This window comes from Zonotrichia leucophrys, chromosome 2, assembly GCF_028769735.1.
Source record: "Zonotrichia leucophrys gambelii isolate GWCS_2022_RI chromosome 2, RI_Zleu_2.0, whole genome shotgun sequence".
NCBI classification, from domain to species: Eukaryota; Metazoa; Chordata; class Aves; order Passeriformes; family Passerellidae; genus Zonotrichia; species Zonotrichia leucophrys.
This window is the reverse complement of record NC_088171.1, coordinates 128051506-128074637: the sequence shown is the minus strand read 5'-3', so window position 1 is coordinate 128074637 and position 23132 is coordinate 128051506. Positions and strand designations below refer to the sequence as shown.

Genomic DNA, 23132 nt, shown 5'->3' with positions numbered 1-23132 from the left:
CTTTTTAATGTGTTTTGTTTTCTTACTGATAGAATTAAAAAGCACTGTAAAGTTCCCAAGAAAACTCATTTCCTTTAATGTATGAAAAAGTTCACTGAAATTACAGACCTTGCAAACACTTGTGCAGACTTGTTTATGCATAGTGTGGTACCTGGAGTTTTTAGACCCCACGCATCTATTGACACTGAAACTGAACTTAAACCAAGTGTCACGCTGTCTGCCCAGCTCCCTTCCAGTAACACAAGACATACTCTTGGTCCCTTGTTAATGCTTCACTGAACTAATTAAAATGTAGAAGTAACATTGCACAGTGTAACCCTGCACCCATTGTGCACCCAGTGTAAAAGGCACAACCAAAGGGGGAAAGGGAGTGCATTGCATCTAAGGCAATGCACCTTTTTTCCCTGTCCCTTCAACATGTGAGAAACAATACTTTTTGTTAATCGCATGCAAACAACCTTGTGCAAAATTAATTTCATTATTTATTACGAGCTATTTGATCTACTCTAGTTACAGCAGACAGACGTGGAGATGTCACTGAGTTTAAAGACAACCACAGGAGCTTCTGTTCTCACTACGGAAAAGCCATTGAATTGACACAGCTCTTGCTCTAACAGTGTCAGCTGGGAAATTTCAATTGCTATGATAGGAAAGGTTATTAATTAGCTACACTAACTTTCTAGAGTTGTCTAAACAGTGCTGCTTATTAAATATCCTCAGGACTCAGGAAGAATTAGAGATGAACTTGCTACAACTTGATGGTCATAACATACTGCATTCCTCAAAACCTACTGTGAATGGCAACAAGTAAAAAAAGACAAGACATTAATAGAAGATAGATGGCCTGCAAGACATGATTTTACCCAGATTAGTAGCTTCTTTAAATAAGAATCAGATCTTGAAATTGCTAAAGCATACTCCTAACATTAACATGTGTGCACATACTTAAATGGATACACTCAGCACCCATGAAAGTATTCTGTGCAGGGCATCCTAGATTCTTTTGTTCAAATAGACTTGATCCATCAAAGCAAACATGATAAGGGAAATGGCGAATAAAATTTATGATTTAGTAAAAATTATTTTGTCTGCAGTGTTTTATGCAAGATCTATATTCTTGTTTGAGAAAACTCCACTACAGCTACTGCATTAATTCAAGTCATTGATTCCAAATAGGAAAGTCCTGAGAGCCTCATGGATAATTTTTTAGAAGTCTGGAAACTGTCTATATGTATTCAAAAAAATTTTAAATCAATAGACAAATAGATGCATATCACTAAGACCCAAATTCTCTCCCTCTCTTTGAAAAGATCTTTTCCTTTCTTCCTCCTTCCCTTCCATGCTATTTGCTATAAATCCTGTGATTCTTGTCCTGCAAGAATAATGCTGGTGCTGTACCTCACACATGAGCATGAGTACACTTGTTTTATTTCAAACACCACGGAGTATCTTAGAAATAAATTTTCAAAATAAATTTGTGATAAATTTGGAGTTTTCTTTACTTGGCTCATGATACAGTAACATATCACTGCATGGCTATTTTTCCTGTAACAGTAAAATAAGCTTTTCTCATTATTATAGCTTTATTGTGTCAGGAACTGCACAAACAAGAAAAACAACTCTTGCTCCACAGACCTCATTGCTCTGTAAAAACTGGAAATCTCAGCCCACCATGTTCCAAAACATAATCAAATGGCTGTGCTTTACAGGAAGCACAGCAGAGATAGGTGGGGTTAAAGAAAGCACATATGATGACTTTGTGTTTCCCATGGACAGAACTACCCAGGTGATGGGAAGCACAAAGGAAAGAATGACTAGCCTTGAGTAATGTTCATAAGTGATAAAGCTATCGGGACTAAAGAAATACAGAACAACAACAGAGTAAAGCCAAGTGAAACAGAACTGACACACAGCTATCCTGTACTAACAACCATCCCCTCATTGCGCTTCACCTTCCCGCTCTCTCCCAAGTCACTGAGAAAAAAGTACAAAATTCTGAGCACCAAAGGGAAAGGCTTGTCCCTTTCAGGAAACGTTTGGAAATCCTGAATTACATTGATTGTCCTGGAGGTAGTAACAGAGACAAGAGAGAGTACGTGAAAACACTTCTAATACAGTAATTCTAAGATAAGCACAGTTAACATTACCACCTTTACATGCACTAAAAACAAGTGCACTTCTGACAGCCAGAATACTGTTTCTCTTATTGCGCAGGACTGCAGGGTACCACAGCCTCTTGCCATGGGGGTTCCCAGTAGTTAGAAAAGATAAATATAATCTTCTATTATTAGTCACTACAAACATGAGTGTTGGATAGTACGATGACTCCACAATTGCAAAATAAAGAAAAATAAAATCCTTTCTGTAGAGCTAGATAAGCATCTCACTGGATAGACAGTTTGAGCTGTACTCTACTGCAGTTCAGTAGAGTATCGCTCAAGCTCAAGACAGCCATAGTATACCTAACATTGGTTGAAGAGAACACAACAAACTGTTTCAAAACACTTAAGTACGTAATTTTCTACTATCAAACTACATTCCTGAGACTCACAAATTACCCCTGAAAATCTATAACTGTGTTTAAGTAGACACACAAGTAATTTGCTATATGGATTCTGGTTTTGGCTTTCCACATATCAAGTATTTGTCACAGAAACTTAAGGATCACAGTTACTCACAGATGCCACCGCTTACAAATGAAGGCTTGTTTGTATGACCCTAAAAGCACTTTCTGTGCCTACTCTCAGTAGTTGGTAAGAGAAAGTCTCACATTTTATTGGCCACAAACCCCCAAATTTTATTACATTACAGTAGCTCTAAGCCTTCAAGAATCTTTCATTCTTTTCTGTAACATGAAATTTGAACTCCATCCAGATTTCCTTCTTAAATATGCACAGATATTCCCATCTGTCTGTCAACTACATCCACGTAGTCCTGGGCAGCAGAACCATAATTTTTATCAAAGTGCTTTGCAAAGAATTGGAAACATCTATAAAATTCATGTTACATGTTTATTTCAGGGTAAAATTAACTCAAATATGGTGGTACATTGCACACTGAACCATCATGTTTTAGAGGCAATTTCACTGCAATTCAAAAGAGCAAAGAGGTTTTCAGGAGTCAGATAGCTGAAATAGGTTTACAGAGGTGTGAATTGGCCCACTCTCCCTTTTTCACGGAAAAGCCTATGGAGATGAATGACAAAGAAATAAGCTTCCTCCTTTCACTGAAACACAGCTGTACTTAGAACCATATCATCTCCCTCAGCTTCAACAAGGCCAGCGTGAGGCTGCCCATTTCTAATACTCCTGTTCTCAGGTTCACCCACATGCCTATCCCACCAGCAGAACTAGGAAAGGAGGTTCAAAGAAACTTGCCAAACCATCCATCAGTTCCTGGGGGGGGGAGCAGGCAGCCAGGAATAACAAACACACACACACACAAACAAACAAACACACACACATTTGCTCTAGGGCAGGCTTCCAACGACAAAAGCACAAATAGGAAGTGAGGTTTAAACATAGTAAGAGGAATGAACACCTTGGAGAAGAGAATGCCATCTAACAGGTATTTCCAAAATGCTTATCACCATATACCCTTACATTCATATTTATAATTACCTTCCAGTATGCTATCCCTACACCTACTACACCTCACCTCTTTGACACAAGCTGTTCAGATCTATGCTTTTCTTGATCAAAAAACATTCTCACTACTTGTTTACACAAGTCATCAACTTCCTAAGGGTATTTTAAAACAACTATTTCTTTCTGCAATCCAGCTTCCTAAAAAGAACTTATTAAAATATATGGGATAATATTAAAAAAAAAATTAACTCTCTCTGTGGATAACCCTGACAAGCAGAATTCTGATAAACACCAGACGACTGAATGTCAAGTTACGTAATAACTGCTTGCTCCTTTGTCCATCCAGTTCACCTCATCCTCCAAGAGACACTTCAGTTGTTTGAGTATATTCACTGTTACCCAACAATTTAACTATCCATTCAAGCTTCACTTCCTGTGGATCACTCAGCTGTGCATATCTGCACACTCCCCACAACTTCCAAACACTTTGGTCTATTTCTACGTTTGGCAAAACATTTCTATATGTATTCCAACATATAGGGATTCATTGTTGATTTGTTACTAAGTGTAACAGATTCCACAAAGAATACAGTAATCCATGATAAAGAATGTTCTACCTCTGCTTCCAAGAAAATGTTTGTGGTCTGAAGGAGCTCTTTAAGCGGCAGCAGCAGATCATCACTAGAACTCTTAAAGCACTCTGCATCCACTCACTTAAACACAGCTGAACTATACAATAGACTGTGTTTCTAACAAGCAGATGAGAGGAAATCAGTTGTTAGTAACAACTGTAAAACCAGACAAGAGCTGGAATTTTAAATAAAGTAGAACAGACACTGCTCTGAAAGTAACCTATTTCCACTTCCATAACAAAACTCAGCAACTGGGTATTTCCCAGAAGGATGCTGTTGGCATTTAAATAATTTAGGACAACTCTTCATTCTCTATCTTCCCTCTAAGGGCCAGACTAATCTTCCTACACTGAGAATTGAGATTTCTCTGCAGAGGAGTTCAGATCATTAAGTCATGCTCCTGTTGCCTCGCATTCCTTTAATAAGCCTGTCTTTTCCCACACTGACTCTGCCTTAAATTACACCAAATCAAGATTCCCCGGTTCACTCGCACAGTATAGGATCAGAAATGTGGAGCAACAAACTCTATGCACACACAACCATGAAACAGCTACGTATTTTCTGTGCTTCATTTCTACCTTGCTCAACATACTTTACAGGAATACTGTCAGTATTAGTCTATTTTAATAATTAAACTTTATTTAGATAGTAAAGGGCTTTTAGAAGATTATGCAAAGAATATATCAAAACAAAAATATTTACTGAAGGTTTGCTACCAACTGTGTCACATCTTGGAGCACAGTAATTTCACATGTAAGTGAAGTTTATAGGATGCTTTTGGAGTAAGCCTATTTTTGAGAAGAAAGCTCAGTACCAGCAAGTCACCACTAGGTACATACATACTCCTTTATAAAGAGAGATCACATGAGAAGTTAACAGCCAGCTAGGGAAAGAAACAACAGCCATTTGTTGGGACACTCATTCAACCTGTGTAAGACTGAAAAAAAAAAAAAAGAAAAAAAAAGTGTGTTTTTTTGAAGAAAGAGATGAAGAATGCTTTGGGAAAAGAGCTAAGTGAAAAATACATTACTTTCTTATGTTAATACCATTTACCAAACTTGACAGGCAGTTGTATTCTTTTGGATGCAGAGTCTTTTCAATGCACATGAAAAGCACTGTTACACTTTTGCATTGATGAAAGCAGATTACATCCCTTACAATTCCTTACTGGTAACTTTGTCTAATGAATAATAATAGTAAGTCACAGTTTAAGGGCATTGGCTTTGCTGTGTGTTGGCTCTTTGAGAAACAAAAAGGGTATCTCAAGAACAGGTTCAGTTCTGGGAAACAAGTATAAAGAAAACATGGAATATTTCATTGTACCAGAGTTTTTCATTCTTCATCTGTTATTGATGGTAGATACATATACAACTTTCTACAATGAGGGAGAAATTTCAAATTGATAGAGATTACAAAACTGAAGAGTAAGGCTTATTTGTGATAAAGCAGATGTTGTGAAGACAGCATACTTGCAAATTGTTACACTGTTTATACTTCACTCTGCTTGTTATCCACTTGACTATTTACTCCCCTTTCTTTCTGTATCATCTACAGAAGTACTCAGAGGCTAAGAACTGACACTACATGGTAACTTTTAGATGGCATCTGCCATTATCAGTGTTAGGGATTTCTCACGACATTTGTGTATTCATTCAAAGTACTTGAGCTGGTTCAGTCCCCGGAAGGTAACTGGTTAGGCTTACTGTGCCTAAAGGCAGCCACACTGATGGCATTTCTGTCTGCCCTTGTCCTCACCACTGTATAGGTGTCACAAATGCTTTGGGTTTTTTAAATGCCTCAACAGGTGATACTTTATTCTGCATCTGAGCAGTTCTAAGGTTCCAACAGTTATGGTTTTCCTTTTTAGGAAATGTAGCTGGAAGAGGAGGCCTCAATGCATTAATTCAGCTGTAAAATAAAGGGTAAAAAAATACTTTCATTTTACATACATTTCACTCTATTAAAAGCCAACCTGATAACAAAATTCAGCACTTGCTCCTACGGCCTTTTTAAAGGGAGGCACTGTATTTTAAAATAGCAAAAAATGTGACACAGTATGGTGACAAGTACAAGATCAATGTCAGACATAATGCCTACACGTTCAAATTCCTATTTATCTGCCTTTATATAATGAAGTATATTGCTAATTTAAGTACATATCATTCCTGTTTAAGAGCAGATTTCCAGATCTGGGAGAAAAGCACTCCCAGGACAATGGAACTCTATAAAGTGCAAATCAAACTCTGATTACCTGTCTAAATAAATTTAAGTATCATCAAGACACTTCAAAAATACATCAAAGTACAATGTATTTCTGTACAGGCATAAAGGAGCTGCTTAGTAAGAATCTAACGCCATGATCCTTATGTTCAGTAATTTATACACCACATTCAAACAAGTTTAAAGCTAGTTCAGACCTCCTTGCAACCACATTAACTCATCTCCCTCAAAAAAAATTGTTTGATGTGATCATTTTAGTTGAGCAACACACATGCCTGAAAAACTGCACATGTTTATTTCAAATTAGATACTTTGAGCACTTTATTGGCTCTCAAATGTGCAGTATGGTCAGTAAGACTTCAGATTAAAATCTTAAATTCAGCTTTATTTTAATCATCAATCATTTCTGAAAACTTTCATATTTTATGCCGAATTCCTTCACGACCAACACTTGAAACTGCTATCTCAGACTTCAGATAGACCTCCTTTGTAAAGCTTCAAAATACAGATGGTTTCAGAAAACTAGTGAAAGGAAGTCAAACACAGACCTATTAACCTAATTTTCACATACATATTCCTGGCTCTCATGCTGTTATGTAACATTTAAGACTGATGTACAGCTGAATATTTCAAGATATTAATTCAAAAACAGTCACTATCAAGCCCCAATAAAACTTTCTGTTCTGTAGGAGTGAGGACTCCTCAGCAATGACTTTAACTTTACTCTCTGGGCAGATTTGACTTCAAGGATGTCATCACTGTGTAGGACAGTTGCACTGCTGCTCCTACTAATCTGCACGATTAGGATTGCTTATTCCAGGAAAACTCCTCATGAACCTTAAAAGCACCTATATTGGGTTTACATGGCCAAGTTTTGGTAGCAGGGGGTTGGTTACAGGAGTTGGCTTTCCCCAAGATCTGCTGGAAGCTTCCACTGTGTCCAGGAGCCAGGAGATTCCTCAGCAGATCACGGTGCAGCCAGCCCGGGGTGAGGCAGCTGTGCCCCTGCAGCCCATGGAGGAGCACAGGGATGCAGAGATCCACCTGCACCGCTGGAGGAGACCCACACTGCAGCAGGTGGATGTTCAGAGGAGTCTGTGACACCATGGGAGGCCCATGCTGGAGCAGGCTCCTGGCAGTGATCTGCAACCCCATGAAGAGAGAAGCTCACACTGGAGAAGGTTTCCTGCTAGGACTTGTGACCCTGTGGGGAATCCAGGCTGGAGTAGGCTGCTCTTTAAGGACTGCACCCCAATGAAGAATGGCCCATGATGCAGCAGTTCCCACTATTGCCTGTGGAGAAGTGGAGAAGTTCATGGAGAACTGTCTCTCGTGCAAGGAGCCCTATCCTGAAGCAGAAGGAGGACTCCTCTCCCTGAGCAGCAGCAGGGATGAACTGACCTAAACCCTATTCCCTGTCTTCCTGTGCCACTGGTTGAGATGAGGTAGAGCTAATAAAGAGGGAACGGTGGGGGATGTTGTTTTAAGGTCTGTTTTTACTTCTCATTTTCCTGCTCTAATTTTGTTAAATGCAGTTAATATCTCTAACTCGAGTCTGGTCTATGACCATATTTGGTGAGTGAGCTCTCTTAAGGACCTTATCTCAACCCATCAGCCCTTTGTTATACATTCTCTACCCTGTCCAGTTGAAGAAGGGAGCTAAAGAGTGGCTTTTGTGGGTGCCTGGTATTCAGTCAGAATCAGCCCACTACAGCTCTTCACACAAGCTTTGCAATTCCAAGTGACAGTGGGGAAAGTGGACTCTGCTCCTCAGTATGGCAAGACAACAAAGGTATAGTTCTTTCCCTCAGGCCTTACTCATCTACAGTGTAAAGGCAAATGGCCTCTGTACTATCCCACATTTCCACAACAGATGAGGAAAACTGGAAAGCTAGTATTGAGGACCTAAAAAGAAGTTAGTAACATTATCTCTCAGCTGTGGAATATTGGATTGTCATGTGCATGAGAACTGTGAATCCACTGAGGCTTTGTTACTGTATGCATAGATGACAGACACAACAGATAATTTAAAATCTGGAATTGAAGTGAGACAAACTACACGACACCTAGGCAACAGGCACTGGAAACAGCATTAGCTGGATGAGCAACAACAGGGAGGTAGGTTATTAGTAGCTGGACTCTATAAACATGCAGCTCCCAGGCACATCCTCCAGTAAAGCTGCTGGAGTGCAGAAATGCCAAATGCCAGTAGCAGCCAGAAAAGGGATCACAAAAATGGAAGCTTAAAAATATTGACAAAAACCATTTGCTGAATTACAAAATGTTCAAAGATCTCTACTAGTTGTTTATTCACTTATTTGCTAAAGTACAGGTCAAATGCAGGAATCTAATGTTCCTGTAATACCCCTCTGCCTGAGAATACTTGGACAGCCAGAGATCAAGATCTCAAGCAATTTCCAAGCTCTTTCTGCATTCAAAACCTTTTCTTTCCTTGCCCATAAGAGTAACCTTTTAGACTGATTAGATGCTCACTCAGGCACCATAATACCCTCAAAATAAAAGAATGGTTCCTTTCCTTCCCTCTATTTGCCCAACCTCTTACAAAACAGCTGTTCTTGTAGACATCTTGGCCTCCTATTCCACTCTGAAAAACATTTCTGCCACCTTTAGCTGTGAATGTGCCTTGACAAGATATCCCAATCTTTCCCTCCCTTGCCATGCCAGCTCTTCTGTCATCATGAATCTCTCCAACCACAGACACCAGCTGAACTTTAGCCATGGAATCGACTGCTTGTTCAGTACCTTTCGATAGGAAACATGACAAATGGGAGGTGCCCTGACAAGGAAGCTATTTCTGCTAATTATACAATCACCCAAATCCATCCCCGTCAGTGCTTCCAGCTGCAAGTTGCTGTGATCAAGAGTCATGTGTCTGATGTCATTCATCTTCCTGACTTAGGAGTAGACATCTCTCTCAGGTAACTTTAACTGATGTTTAGATCATGGAAAGGACATATGTTCTTCCTCCATACCTTTAAAAAACTAAAAATTGGAAAAAATGTCTTCTCTCAACTCCAGCTACAAATATTTCAAAGTTGTTTAAACACACATTTTGAGTTAAATCCCTCTGCACTCTTCCTAAGCACTTCTCTAGAAGACAGCAAATGGAAAAATGCAATTCTTTGGTAAAATGAAGGTGCTTTTTTTGTTTGTAATATTGTTGTATTTACTATAAGTAAATACAACAATATTACAAACAAAAAATCCACGTTAATTAGGACTCTAAAATGAATCTCTGTTTGAAAATTACTCTGTTGAACTCTATGTGCAGGAAATAAAGAAAGGGAAGGTTAAATTCTCCATTTAAATCTATGTGATAAGAGAAGCACATATATATGGATTTGTTTACTGCATGTGACGTATTCATTATCTCAGCCCTAGTTACTACAATATCCCCAATGGAAGCTTTTATTTGAGCTATTCCATACAATTTTCTAGAAGGAAAACACCCTACCAGAGAATACTAATTCATTGAATGATAATACACTTTGTGAAGTATAGGAAAAAAGATATTAAGCAAAGTCTTATGAAAATTCATATACAGCTAAAATCAAGAAGTCAGAGCATATGAATGTGTGCGCCTTCCCACTACAAGGCACATCAAACAAGATTTCATTTTTCTGTGGTACACTGCTTGCCTTCAGTTATTGAAAAGTTCTTTCTAAAGCAGCAGCTCCTTAAATGAGTAGCATCATTAAATTTTCAAGATACACTATTGACTAGAACAAAATTACTTCTAGTAACACTAGATATAAATTAGAAGAAAATATTATTTTTTCCACAAAGTAACTATTCTCACAATCCTTCTGTACTTACAGAGGGACTTATCTCTATCTCCCAATACATGCATACAAAGCTGGAGTAATAAAACCAAGATACAGGACTCTCTAGCAGACTAATTTTTTTCTTAACTTTTAAATACAAGGAACTTCATTACAGACACTTTTACTACGTGCCAAAGTGCGCTCACACTGCTTGTTAGAGGATCACTCTACTGTTATATGGCTACAACTGACTTTGCATGTCTGCTCTGGTTACCCACAGCCAGTCCCAGGGGCTTCCACTTCACAGAGGAAACATCTGCAAGGTTAAGCAAAGGGTAGTCATGAATTACACACAATCACATGGGTGAAACATGCAGTTTCAATGTATATTAGTTCAAATGTACTTTCCCCTCACAGAGAAACAGTGCCCAGGAGAGTTCACTAGTTCACTTTCATTGCTTTGCGGAATTTATGATTTACTGAGTGTAACCACATTGAGCTTTCTTGCACAACAAAAAATTCCGCGACCAAATAAATGTATCTGGGAAAGTCCTGTAAGTACCAAAACTCACAAGATGCTTAAGTGAGAGACCACCTTGATTCAAGGTACTAAACCAAACTGTTTTGTGTGACTCCCTTCCCCCCTTTGAAACTTGCTCTACTTGTCAGCTTTCTTAATTTTGGGGAGGCTCTAATTTTGCTTGCTAACTTCCTGACTAGTTACAAAAAGTTGCTCCTCACTAAATAGCTGAGAAAGATATGCAGAAATTCCCTCATAACCTAAAATTCAGTGTCAAATAGAATAGCAGGAAAAAGAAATCTAGTACATAGCTATTAAATATGCTAGCCTTGATAAGAAGACACCACTACCATGATTACAATGTATCAAAAGTTAACAGTATATCCAAATTTAAAGCAGCTGTTCAGAGAAACAAGTCCGAACCACAACTTAGATTAGGGCGTTTTTGAAGTGTTTGCACTGATCTGCCAATTATGCTGAATTCAGTAGTTTTAACTTAGATACTCACAAGAATCAATAGTGTATATTTCAAAGCAATTGTAAAGCTTTGCATAATGAATCATCAGTGAAGTAACAACTGCATCAAAAAATCAAGTATAGGGAACAAAAAAGTAACACAGAACAACACAAATACTTCTCAATACTTCAGAGTATGGTATCATACAGCCTACTATAAACCAGTCTGAGCATTTATTTCTACTGGGGGGATAAACACAGGAACTCAAATCTACAACCAAATGTTTTAGTACCCAATGCACTGGTACTCAGTGTTTTCTTAAAACCATGTAAACTATGGAGGCTCAATTTTGCCAACCAACAAACACCTCAAGTAATAACTGGCACTGCAAAAACACCACAGCTAGTAATTCTGAAATGCATACAAGCTAAAAACATCCCAGGGTGTCAACAAATCACACTCTCTCAATTACTGCCTAGCTAGATATCTCAGCTGTTCCAGTATTTTAACATAATCATTAACTATCTGGGACAGTATAAATGGAACACTAAAACTAGAAAATGAAGAGACATCTAACAAAACAAAACCACACTATTTACACAGTACAAACAGTACCCATTAATTTTTCAAAAACCTGTAAGGAAATTAGTGAATTATACTTAGTAAGTATGGAAATAATGTCTACACCTTGGGAAACTTGAGGAATTTGGTCAAAGGTATATTTTGCGTGAAGGAATGTACCTAATATACCAAAGGCACAAAGTTTAAAAATTTGAGATCTGCTAACAAATCACAACACTGATAATAATTTTAAGTTTTAGCCAGACCAAGTACAAAACAATAAATATTTAGTGCTTAGCTGAAAATAATACTGATACAATTTACATCTATTTGATATTAAAACAGCAGTGACTGAAGTAAATGAATCAAGTAAGTTCACCTGTAGGGTCCTTCCAACACCAATGCAATAGAGCTCTTCCTCTCCTAGCAGTGACAGAACAGATGAAAAAGCCATCCTCATTACATGCTCTGCTCTGATGACAGGAATGGAGTCAGATGGCTTCTGTCATGATTCTGGTTACAAGTACACTTCTGCTCTTTCTCTGGCTGACAGTATTCTCATTTACTGCATAATAACAATTACACCAACTACCTTATATTCAATTTTCAAACTTTTTGCTATGACGTTGTTTAAGATATGTTTTTTTTTCTCCCCTTGAATGAAAGTTGCTTTAAATATTATCCACATGAACCTTATAGACATTTTGACTATAGATGCAATATTGGCTCTGAACAGTCAGTTGAATGTGTATGTACTTGAACAAGTTGACATATGATTAACTTATTAGACAACAAATTTCTACAGCGTTAAAATTAGAACACGTTCTCTTAAAGGACTACAAAACTGTTCTAATAAATTAAATGCAGTGGTTTTGCCAATAATAAGATTTACAGCTTAGCAAAATATCTGTTCAGTATATCACAAAATATCACTAAAGACTGAAAGTCAAGAGTTTAAGATATAATAATTTATTAAGTCAAGTGATTCCTTTAGGACAGTCTGTTCTGGCTTTAGAGTTCAACTTCTTTGGAAAATTGAATAAACTGGCTGGCAGACTTTAATGGCTTACATGATTCAGGCTGTTATTTCAAACAAGGTGAATGAACCCAAAAAACTATTTATTCTTCCTCATTCACACCATCATTAACAAACTGACATGCAGGTAAAGTTTGGGTCCTGACAAGTGAACTTTTATGACAATTCTACTTATCTTCCCTAAGAACCAAATGAAGTATGAGTTATATACACAGTATAGTTATCACTTCCAGCAACATCTGTAGTACAGAAACCTGGAATGGTTCTAATCCAAAATTAAATGTTTTAAAGCTGATATAGGTGTTTTTCTTTAACAGGGTAAAATAATATCAGTAGCACTGTAGTCTCAGTAGTCTAACATAAAACATTGTTTCAATCACAATTTTGGGGAATAATTCCTTTATGATCTCTACTAATGTTCAGTCATTAGTGCTTCCAAGGGAACCCACCAAACCAAAGACCAACCTAGAGATAAGGATAATTAAGACTGACCTTCTCTGATGCCATTTCTACCTTGGAACTCTTTTAGTGTCCCTGTCCTATTACTGTAAATATTTTTTGACTAACATTTACACCTGGAAGTCAGAAGCAGGGAGATTCATCTACTGTACCGCTGCACTGACTGCTACCAACTGTACAAAACTTAATAGAAATTGCCCATAGTCTTCTGCTCACTGTGACAGAAATTCAAATTAATATATCTGGGTGACAAATATAGTCAAGACTATATAAAGTTTGGATTTCCAGAAAGCTGAAGAAGCCAAATATCCATGTTTCCAGACTCAATTCCAAAGGAAGGCATGTCCTAACTTCTGCACTATACCAGCTCAGAGAGTTTTCATAACTCAGCCTCTGCTCTGAACACCAATCCCTCACAAACTGTTCCTAAAAGTGCCCCATCGCAGTACAATCAGATATGAACCACCATCCTGTCAAGAGTTAAATAAAAATCAAACAAAGTGGTAACATTACAAATTCAATTCTCTAACTGAAGCTCGTGTTACAGCAAAAAAAAGAAATAAGATCTGCATCCCTGGAGGTACTTCAAACACATGTAGATGTGTCATTCAGGGACGTGGTTTAGTGATGGACTTGGCAGTGCTGGATTTGCAGTTGGATTCTATGATCTTGAAGGTCTATTCTCACCTACACGATTCTATGATTCCAAGATTTACTTAATTTACAGCTGATCAATCATGGAACTTTGGTTTGAAAAATACTTCCCTCAAGAACAGGACTGATTTCTAAAGCAGTATTTTTTCCCCTAAAATAATTACTTGCACAACATATGGTTCTATTTTAAACTCAGATAACTGTTATGGCCTTTGAGATAAGCAGAAATGCCTTAATATTTGTCCCAGTAAAAGCTAGGCCAGGATTATATAGAGACACATAAAATCAATTACTTCTTGGATATAAAACTCTCAAGGCCAACAGGAAGGCTGGAAATATAAACCAAAAAATACTGTTGCCCAATGCCCTACCAAGCTGTAATTCATGTTAGTCAGTGCTATTCCAATATTTCACTCATCAGTATTCCTCCTTCTCAAATTTTTATAATTACAGTCATCATCAGAAAGAAGGTTTGAAAATTCACCAACTACAGGGAAACAGAAACATTCTCTGGAGAGCTCAATGCCCACATAACAACCTTGGTGAATTTAGTATTTTAATTAGCAGAAAATTCTAGACATTTTAGCTGTGCAACTACATAATGGAAGGCAACTGAAGTGATGCACCATTGCTTTCCCAAGCATGAATTTACCTTGGGTACTGCCTACTGCATTCAAAGCCTTAACATAATGATACCTGCAAGGCTCTGCTCAGCATCAACATTACAGTCCAGAGCTATGCTGACAGCAGTCTCGATCAAATTCATGTCAATACTAAATCAGTTTGGAAGAGCAAAAAGCAGTTGTACAGGAAGTCAAAATGCTTTAATAGGACATAGCTCCCAGTCTCACTTTTTTCTCTCAAAATAAATAAATGGCTGAAATCAAAGAGAAAGCTAGAGAAAGCTACACAATAAATGCTTGCTTTTGTTTCAGATACTATAGCCTAGGGACGATAAAGCTCCTTTCCTTTGAGCAGTAAAACTGGTCAGAACTTAGGACATTTTTAACAAAACCTGTTAAGAGAAACTAATTCCTCATGAGGATGAAGTGACACAGCATGCTGATCAAAATCAGAAGCACCTTCTCCTTCCTGGAAGCGGCACTAATGGATGGGGATGTGTTTCTTAGCAAGGCAGAAGAAACTTATGAAGCCTTCTTGGCTGAACTTTCAAAAGTCTTCATTAAAGGTCTATGAATAGCATTATCCAGAAAAAATTTAATTTGGTTGGTTTCTATCTAACAAAAGATTATGCTTGTGATTTAAGTTTTTGTAAGGGAAATGCTGACAGTAACACCTAAGTTACAGTATCACAGTTCAAAACTTTTTACTTAGGTCAGGCTGATGAGGAATATCACACTTATAATTTTGACTTTTAATTTCAATTCTGTGATGAATATAATAAAACCAGAACACTGAGTTTGTTAAAAAATCTTTTCACAGGAATTAATTTTTTAAGTATATTAAGTATGCAAACAGAAGAACAGCTTAATATATCGAAACTTGATATTTTTGCTACCGCTTCCTGCTCCACCATTAGCTGACTCCCTTTCAGTTGTGTTTGTAGTTTACCTTTTGACATGAAATTCTTTTGCTTTACTTAATATGCATTTAAGACTAGTCAGTACCCCACTTTGTTCATGCAAATATACCCACTCAAAAATTAAACTTTACCAGTGTATCTATTTGGTTACAGGTACTGGCATAGCTGTAGCTCTGTCTGAAGAAACCTTCCTTACTCTTCTACTCACGTAAATATGAAATGGTAAACAATCCTACAAGGTTATGTAGTATATCTACATTTTTAGAGTTTGGACTGATTGTTACAGCACAGGCATGTGCTGGACATAACACTTTGCAAAGGCAAATCTGAACTATCTTGATGTTCCAAATACAAGCTTGCTTTTTTAACAGTGAAAGAGATTCCAATTTCTGATGTTCAATCGTTTGTTTAGGGCAAAGGCATCTACTTCAGGAACTGCTGAAGCAGAGCCCTTGTTGCTGTCCTCCTCAGGGCAAGGCACATGCCCAGCTCTGTGCCAAAGGCTGCTTCTCCTGCTGGAGGCCCATGGACACAACCTATGCTCCACTTCATAAAACAAACACAACTCCCTGAGAAAACGTGAGACTACTCTCTTTGTCAAGCATCTGTGTTTTTGATCCGTCATGTGTTACTGGGCCACCTTTACACTGTAAAAACCAACCTCAGTACATTTACACAAATATTTTTCATTAGCAGTTCTGCTTTAAAGATGGGTTTATTTCCAGGAATGAAATCCTCTTCGGGTATGAACTGCGGATAGGCTGAGCAGAAGCAAAGGTCCCTGGAAGGTCTTGCAGGCCTGTGCTGATGTGTCACAAACTCATCACCAGTGCCAGCCCCCGACTCCGCGGCCCGGAGGGGCCGCCCTGCCCCGACACCAGGCCTCGTCCGTCCCGGCCGGACGTGGAACATCTCCCAAGCATCCATCCCTATTATCCACAGGCAGCGATTACTCGTGACTCAGAGGATTTGGGGCTGGCTTGTTTGTGCGGCCCCGCGCCAACTCCGGAGTTCCCGGCACCGCACATCTGCGGGAGAACAAGCCCGGGGCAGCTGGGCCAAATCCCAGAATCCCGGCCGCAGTTTTAAGGACTTCCCAGAGGAGATTTCCGTCCATCCCCACAAATAATAAATAAATAAATTAACAACACACAAAAACCCCCAAACAAAACAAACAAAAACCCCCGGAGCGTATTTTGGAGCAGTCGAGTTCGAAGGAGGAGACGGGGCTGGGGGCAGAGCAGGGAAGTACGGGGACAGCAGCCGGCCGTGGCGGCGGTCCTGAGCGGCTCCAGGGACCCCGCCGCGGCCGGCCGGGAGAAAGGCCGCTTTGTTCCCCCTCCCCCGCGGCCGCCTCCCGGCCCGCGAGCCGGCGGCGGACAGGCGGCGTCACTGCCCGGTACCTACCGCAGCAGGAGACGACGAGGAGCAGGAGTTGCGCTGACCTCCAAGCCGGGGAGCCCTCTGCGCTCCCCCAAGGGGCCATAACACCCGCCCGCGGGGAGGCGGCGCGGAGCCGGAGCTGCCACCGCCGCGCCCCCGACACGGAGCCGGAGCTGCCGCCGCCGCCGCAGGAGGGGCCGGCGGCGCCTCGCCCCCTCGCCCGCCGGAGCCGCCGCCTCGGGGAGCGCTAGCGGCCCGCACGCCTCGGCCGCCCGCCCGTCCGCCGAGCCATGAGCCGCCACCGCCGCCGGCCTCGGCCTCCCTCCCCGCGCGCCGCTTCCTCCTCCCGGCTGGGCTCCGCCGCGGCTGCGCACTGCCGGCACGAGCGCATGGAGCCGCTCCCGGCAGCCGCGGGCCGGGCGGGCGAGCGGGGCGGAGCGGCGGCCCCCAGACGGCGGGGGCGGGCCCAAGCCGCGGCGCTCGGCGCAGCGCCGCCCTGCCCGCTCCTCCGGCTCCTCCTTCGGCACCTCCTCCCTCCCCTCCCACCCCGTCGGGGTAGCAGCCGCCGAGTTTTGGCTCGCCCCGTCCCAGCGAGGCAGCCGCCGCCAGCCGCGGGGGTTGGGGGCGCATCCGGAGGAGGGAGGGTGAATGTGCCGGCTGCTGAGCAGCGCCGATCCCCGGCCCACACGGGACACCCCAGTGCGTGTTTGAGTGCCCTGGCTCTCCGCCCTGACTAAAACTGCCTGAATCCAAGCGCAGTCTGTAAAGCACAGGGGTACTCTGGCAGCTGGCGGCTGCTGTGCTTCTGACCTCCAAATCTGCATTTCAGCAGTGAGACCGAAAAATTACCGTGGGAGCACAAAAAGCACAATTGTACATGCAAAATTATGGACCCCATATAAATTCCTTGTGACACTTCCTGTTCGATTACAGTTCCTGTTTTCCTGCTGCATAGTTACCTGTTGTCAAAAGCAAGAGGGATTCACAGGACAATTTTGATGTTTTGCTTTAATTTTGCCGTGCCTATTGCAGACCGTGAGAAGTGTTTATTGACCCTGTTCCACTAGAACCATTTGTTTGGAATAACAAAGTATTGCCATTCCCGAGAAAAGCAAAACTTACTTTGGTAAGGCTTTACAGCTACGCCTTGAAAGCAGACGTGTTGAGTCAGATCGGAGTTCTTGCTCCACAAATGGTCATTGCTATGGAGAGTACTCCATGCTATTCTTCTCATTCATCTCAGTTTTTTATAGAATCATGAAATCATTTTGGTTGGAAAACACCCTTAAAATCATTGAGTTCAACTGTAAATATAGCATTGCCAAGTCCACTACTAAACCATGTGCCCACATGCCACATCTACAAATCCTTTAAATACCTCCAGGAATGGAGAGTCAATTACTTGCCTGTTACAGTGCCTGACAAGCCTTTCTGTGAAGAAATGTTTCCTAGTACACAGTAACTTTTTCTGTCACAACTTGATGTCACTTTCCTTCATTTATTGTACTGTGATTTCTCCTGCATTTGTTTCCAAATCCCCATCTATTTGGGAAGGAAGAGAAATATGTTGGGGGATGTCTCATTTGAAAAGGAGGAGATGTTTGTTTAAGGGTGAGCATTGGGATGAAAATTCAGCATTAATAATTGCCATGAAAGAAGGAAGGGAAACCAGCCAAGCATGAATTCTTTCCAGGTCTGGGAAGTTGTGGTCCAGAAACACCCTGAGGTGGCATCATTGCATTTAACAGTTCTTAATGGATTGGTCTTCAGTACATTGGCCTTTACTCACTGTTTGAATGTATGAGTGTTCATCTCTCCAAAGCCGTGATTTTGCACACAAAATTAGCATTTCATGGAAGAAGAATACACAGCCTATAGTTTTATAAAAATATGTAAAGCATTCACAGTAGCTTGGCCAACAATCTTTTAGGTTTCTTTTTACTCACAAGTCTGGCTAACTTCTTCAGTGAAACCTCAGGTAGTCTTTATTTCATACACTCTATCCCATTTCTTATTTGTTTTTAATTATTAACAAGGGGGCACTGAAGGGATGCTCAGGAGGTCTGGTCTGTAGCTTCTGAGAGAGGCATTACTGCTTTTATGAACAGACACCACACAAAACCTATGAACATGCAGGGACTTCTAACCCTTCCACAGTAATTACAGCTGAAACAGAGGTGTGATATGATTCTCTTTCCATAGATTTTAGTTGCATAAAAAAGAAGACAACACTAATTATCTTTTAAGAATACATGCAATTCTAAACAACTCAAATATCTCTGTTGGCAAAACTTCTTTCAGCCTACTCCACAAACAAGTGGCTACGCTTTACCATGTACCCAGGTTGATGATTCATGACAGAGAGCAGAGCATCTACCCCTGGCATCAGGGGCTTAATTCCAACATCCTTCTTAAAGATGCAGAGTGAAGACTAATATGCAAAATAGCCTTGCCTCAGTACAGTCCTAAATGAGCTTGGCAAATTAATGGTGAGATACCAAAATCTCACCATTAAAAAAAAACCAACAGAACTGCAGGAGCACTTTGCCTGCATATGAAATGAGCTGTATCTTCTAAGTCCAGGGAAGTCCTGATAAAACACTCAGGATGTCACCAACATCTACTCACACAATGCCCTTAGTAGGTCCACCACATCTACAAACTTCTTTCCTAGCCAAATAAAAAGTCTTATTAATTTTTGGCATTTTTTGCTACTCTTTTTGGTCTCTGCTGAGAGCTTTCTTAATCTCTTTGATGTTTTGGGAGAATATCGTTACTCCTATGCCTGAAAAGTATGTTGTAAATCACAGTCATAACTTTATGTACGTGAAATTCTAATCATGGCTGCATTTTTGTTTGGATTTTTCTCTGTGCTGTTATCTGAAGATGACTAATAGAAGTTTATTACTAGGAATAATTTTAAATGCTGGCACAGATGTTGACAGCATCTTTCTTTTGTATTTGAAGGCAGGTGAAGATAAAAGAAAGCACACATGCTTCACCTTGAACCAAATCAAGATTGCTGTTACAGGCAGTTATTCTTCTGTCTGATGCTTTAGGTTGGCACATGAAGTTACTGAGGCAGCTTCAGCAAGAATTGTCAGGCACTGACAATATCAGCATATGATTTTTTTTCCTCCTGTACTTTTCTTTGCAACATTATTATGTTTTTACTGATCAGTTAGGTATAGTCACTTCAGTTTCATTTTACTTCCTACTAAATGCACTTCCTTTTTGCCATCCTTGCTCTTGTTTTTTTCCCTTTTTCTCATCAGTTCTCCCAGTTCAGATTATGGTGTTAGCAAATGCCATCCCCAGATTTAACAGCATTTTTATGGCCCATTGTAAAACTACTCCATATTTAATTCCTTTCTCTCTATTCCTGCTCTGGCTGTGTGTAAAATTGGAGAAGATCTTACAGTGTCTCCCTAATGTCAACTCCTGGTTGGAACCTCTCAGCACCATTTTAATACACAGTGAGAATGAGGAAAATTTAAGATGTTGACTAGATCTCAGCTAAATAAAGTAATAGTATTCTTCTTTTAGCAATCTCATTATTTTCTGCCCCATAACTTCCCTTTACATGAAGCCAAAAGAAATATTGATGTAATCAGTACCAGTATTTAAATTTTTGGTGAGCCCTGTATCACATCTGAATTTACTTGAATTTACTTCTGTTTTTTGCAGAAGTTTATCAAAGAGGGACAGCAATGGAATTCTAAATATTCTTATTAGTTTTTGTAAAACCAATTATTTATAAACAGTAAAGCATAGAAAATAGGCAGCAGAGGAACTGAATTTTTCCTCTAGACTTATTTTGCAGCACAACATATGAACATTGGGACAAAAGTTATTTGTGCCATCTATTCAGTCATTTATTTTTTCTAACGAATGATTGTTTGCACAGCAGTTGTCTAAAGGGTGCTACTAAACTATATTTTTATACAGCTTTAATTTTAACACCAGACCACAGCTACCTAGAATCCAGAGCACCCTACATAACTCCACTACAAAATGATGAAAGACAGTAGAGATGTTGTCAGAAATGTCTGGAGCAAGGCCATTGTGCTAAAAATATATAGCATACATCAGAATCTGCTTACAGTGTGCTGGTGTACATATTCATATTGCTCTTTCATACTGGGGGAAATATATCAAATGTGTTAAGTCATCATTTATTTCCCTGGTATTTATTATTAGTATCACTGTGCAGTCTAGAGGTCAGTCAAGAGCAGGGTCCCATTTTGCTAAGGACTCTACAGACACAGGACATGCTGTACATTTAGCAGTGCAAGTAGTCCAAATATAGTTCAGCTCACAGCAAATGAAGTGTGCCTGGAGACAGTGACAGTGTAGCTGCATCCTTGTAGCTTGCACCCACCCAAACTAATTCTGTAGGGCACATTAGTTTAAGCACTTATACTCCACTAGCTGCTTCTGGGATTCACGTTTGTTTCTTCAAACCACTGCTCCTTTTCCATGCTTTCTGGACCGAGGACCTATTTGCAGACAGTTTGTAAGCTCTTTGCCTAGAAGCTAAACAAAGTAGCTGTATCTCCCTCAGGAGAAAGGGATTTTTGTACAAACAAGTTTTAAGAACTGTCTACAAAATTTCTTACTTCAGTTAAAAGTACTTCATCTCCCTAACATGACAGTAGTTGGGTTTTCTTTGCCCATCATCCAAATCTGGACTGTCTCTCTTACATGTATCAGATATTATACTTTAAATATTTTTACAACTGGTTTATGTTCATCTAACTCTGCAGAATAAATCATGAGTTGTGGTTATAAATTCTGTAGTTTCTCTGACAGTTATAGTACTTCTGTCATATGCTGCATGAATTGCAATTGCCTAATTTTGTAGTTTTAAACAGTTCTGGAAATGTTGCCCAAACTTATTCATTTATTGAAGTACATTGCTGCTCCTGAAAGGACAATCAAACAGAAGTAACATCAATTTGGAATAAGCCATGTGACCAAGTGTGACCTAATTCAGCCTGCAATTACACCACATAACCTATTGCTTAGATAAGTACAACGTGGTAACACCGCTGGTATTAAAACTGCTTTAGGGCATTCCTTACTGTTAAGTAAAGCAGCTTAACTCTTACTGTGACAATGTGGACCTAAATGACAGGCAAAGATCAACAAGGGTGGTGATATCTTCATTCTTCTGCCTGCTTCCTGAATAACAGCCCCTGAAGTGCTTTAAGAACCATTATATTAGCATTGTTTTACTACAAAATTTCCAGTGTATTAGACAAACAGCAGTGGTTATCTCAAGTGGTTGAACAGTATCAGAAAATAGGAGATAATCAGAGTCTATGGTTACATTGCACCCCAGAAGATTTAGTCTTTCGCTCCAGTTGTTAGAGACCTTAGGCTGCTCTTCACAGCCATTCTCATATTTTGAATTTATCTTCTCAGGATTAAGGAACCAGATCTGCTTGTTGATACCTGGAGAAACTTCTATCACTGAAATCTCGGATTGATTTTTACACATTACTGAATAAAGCATAATAAACCCATAACAAAGGCCTGAGTTTAAAGTCTAGTAAAAACAATGCATTTATAGCTGAAGATATTTGTATAAAGATTTCAAATATCTTTTAACAATTATGCAGTCACAGAAGGAGTTCAACTGTTCTGCTGATTCATGGATGAAATTAAGAACTAAACTGTTATTTTAATTTTAGAATAAGCCCAAAGACCAAAGGGAAGAAAAAGGCAAAAAATCCTCAATATGCAAAAAAAGAAAAAGAAAGAAAGAAAGAAAAAGCTAAAGCAAAAGACTTCATGATTGCATAGAAAATAAAAAAAAATCTCTTCAATACTAACAGAACATTTCATGAGCAGTTTTCTAAACCTAAGAGGCTAATTAGTTAGTGTGAAAAGAACTATTTAAAAGCCCACAAGTTGTTTTTTTGTGATTTTTTCATTTTCTAAATTAAATTTATTTTTTCTTACATACAATTTTTGAAGCAATTATCTTTTCAAGCTCCATACTGACACTGGTAATATTCTTGATTTTTAATTAGGTTAAATTAGAACCTTTATCTGGCCTGCACACGCTCATTATGTCTCCACTGGTCATTAAAGCAGAAACAGCACAAAGTCTGAAGTAGTGAACTACTTCTGAAGTACGGCAGTTTAAAGTTACTGAATTTATTAAAGTTTGAAGAAGCACAATAAATTGTAGTTTTATAGTGATAGTTATGTTCTGCATGTTGATAGACCTGGAAGAAAAGGCAGTAAGTGTAATATGTTCATATTTTGCCCAAACAGATTTTTTAAT

At 39.5% G+C, this 23132-nt stretch overlaps 1 protein-coding gene across 1 annotated transcript in view; it reads right to left on the bottom strand.

The window, feature by feature from the left end:
* Positions 1–17186, bottom strand: part of LRP12 (LDL receptor related protein 12) — a 49315-nt gene extending 32129 nt beyond the window's left edge. The window contains exon 1 of the mRNA XM_064706333.1: positions 16862–17186. Coding sequence (XP_064562403.1) covers positions 16862–16940 — 79 coding nt within the window. The 5' untranslated portion in view covers positions 16941–17186. The remainder of the gene's footprint in view (positions 1–16861) is intronic.
* Between the last annotated feature and the right edge of the window lie 5946 nt (positions 17187–23132).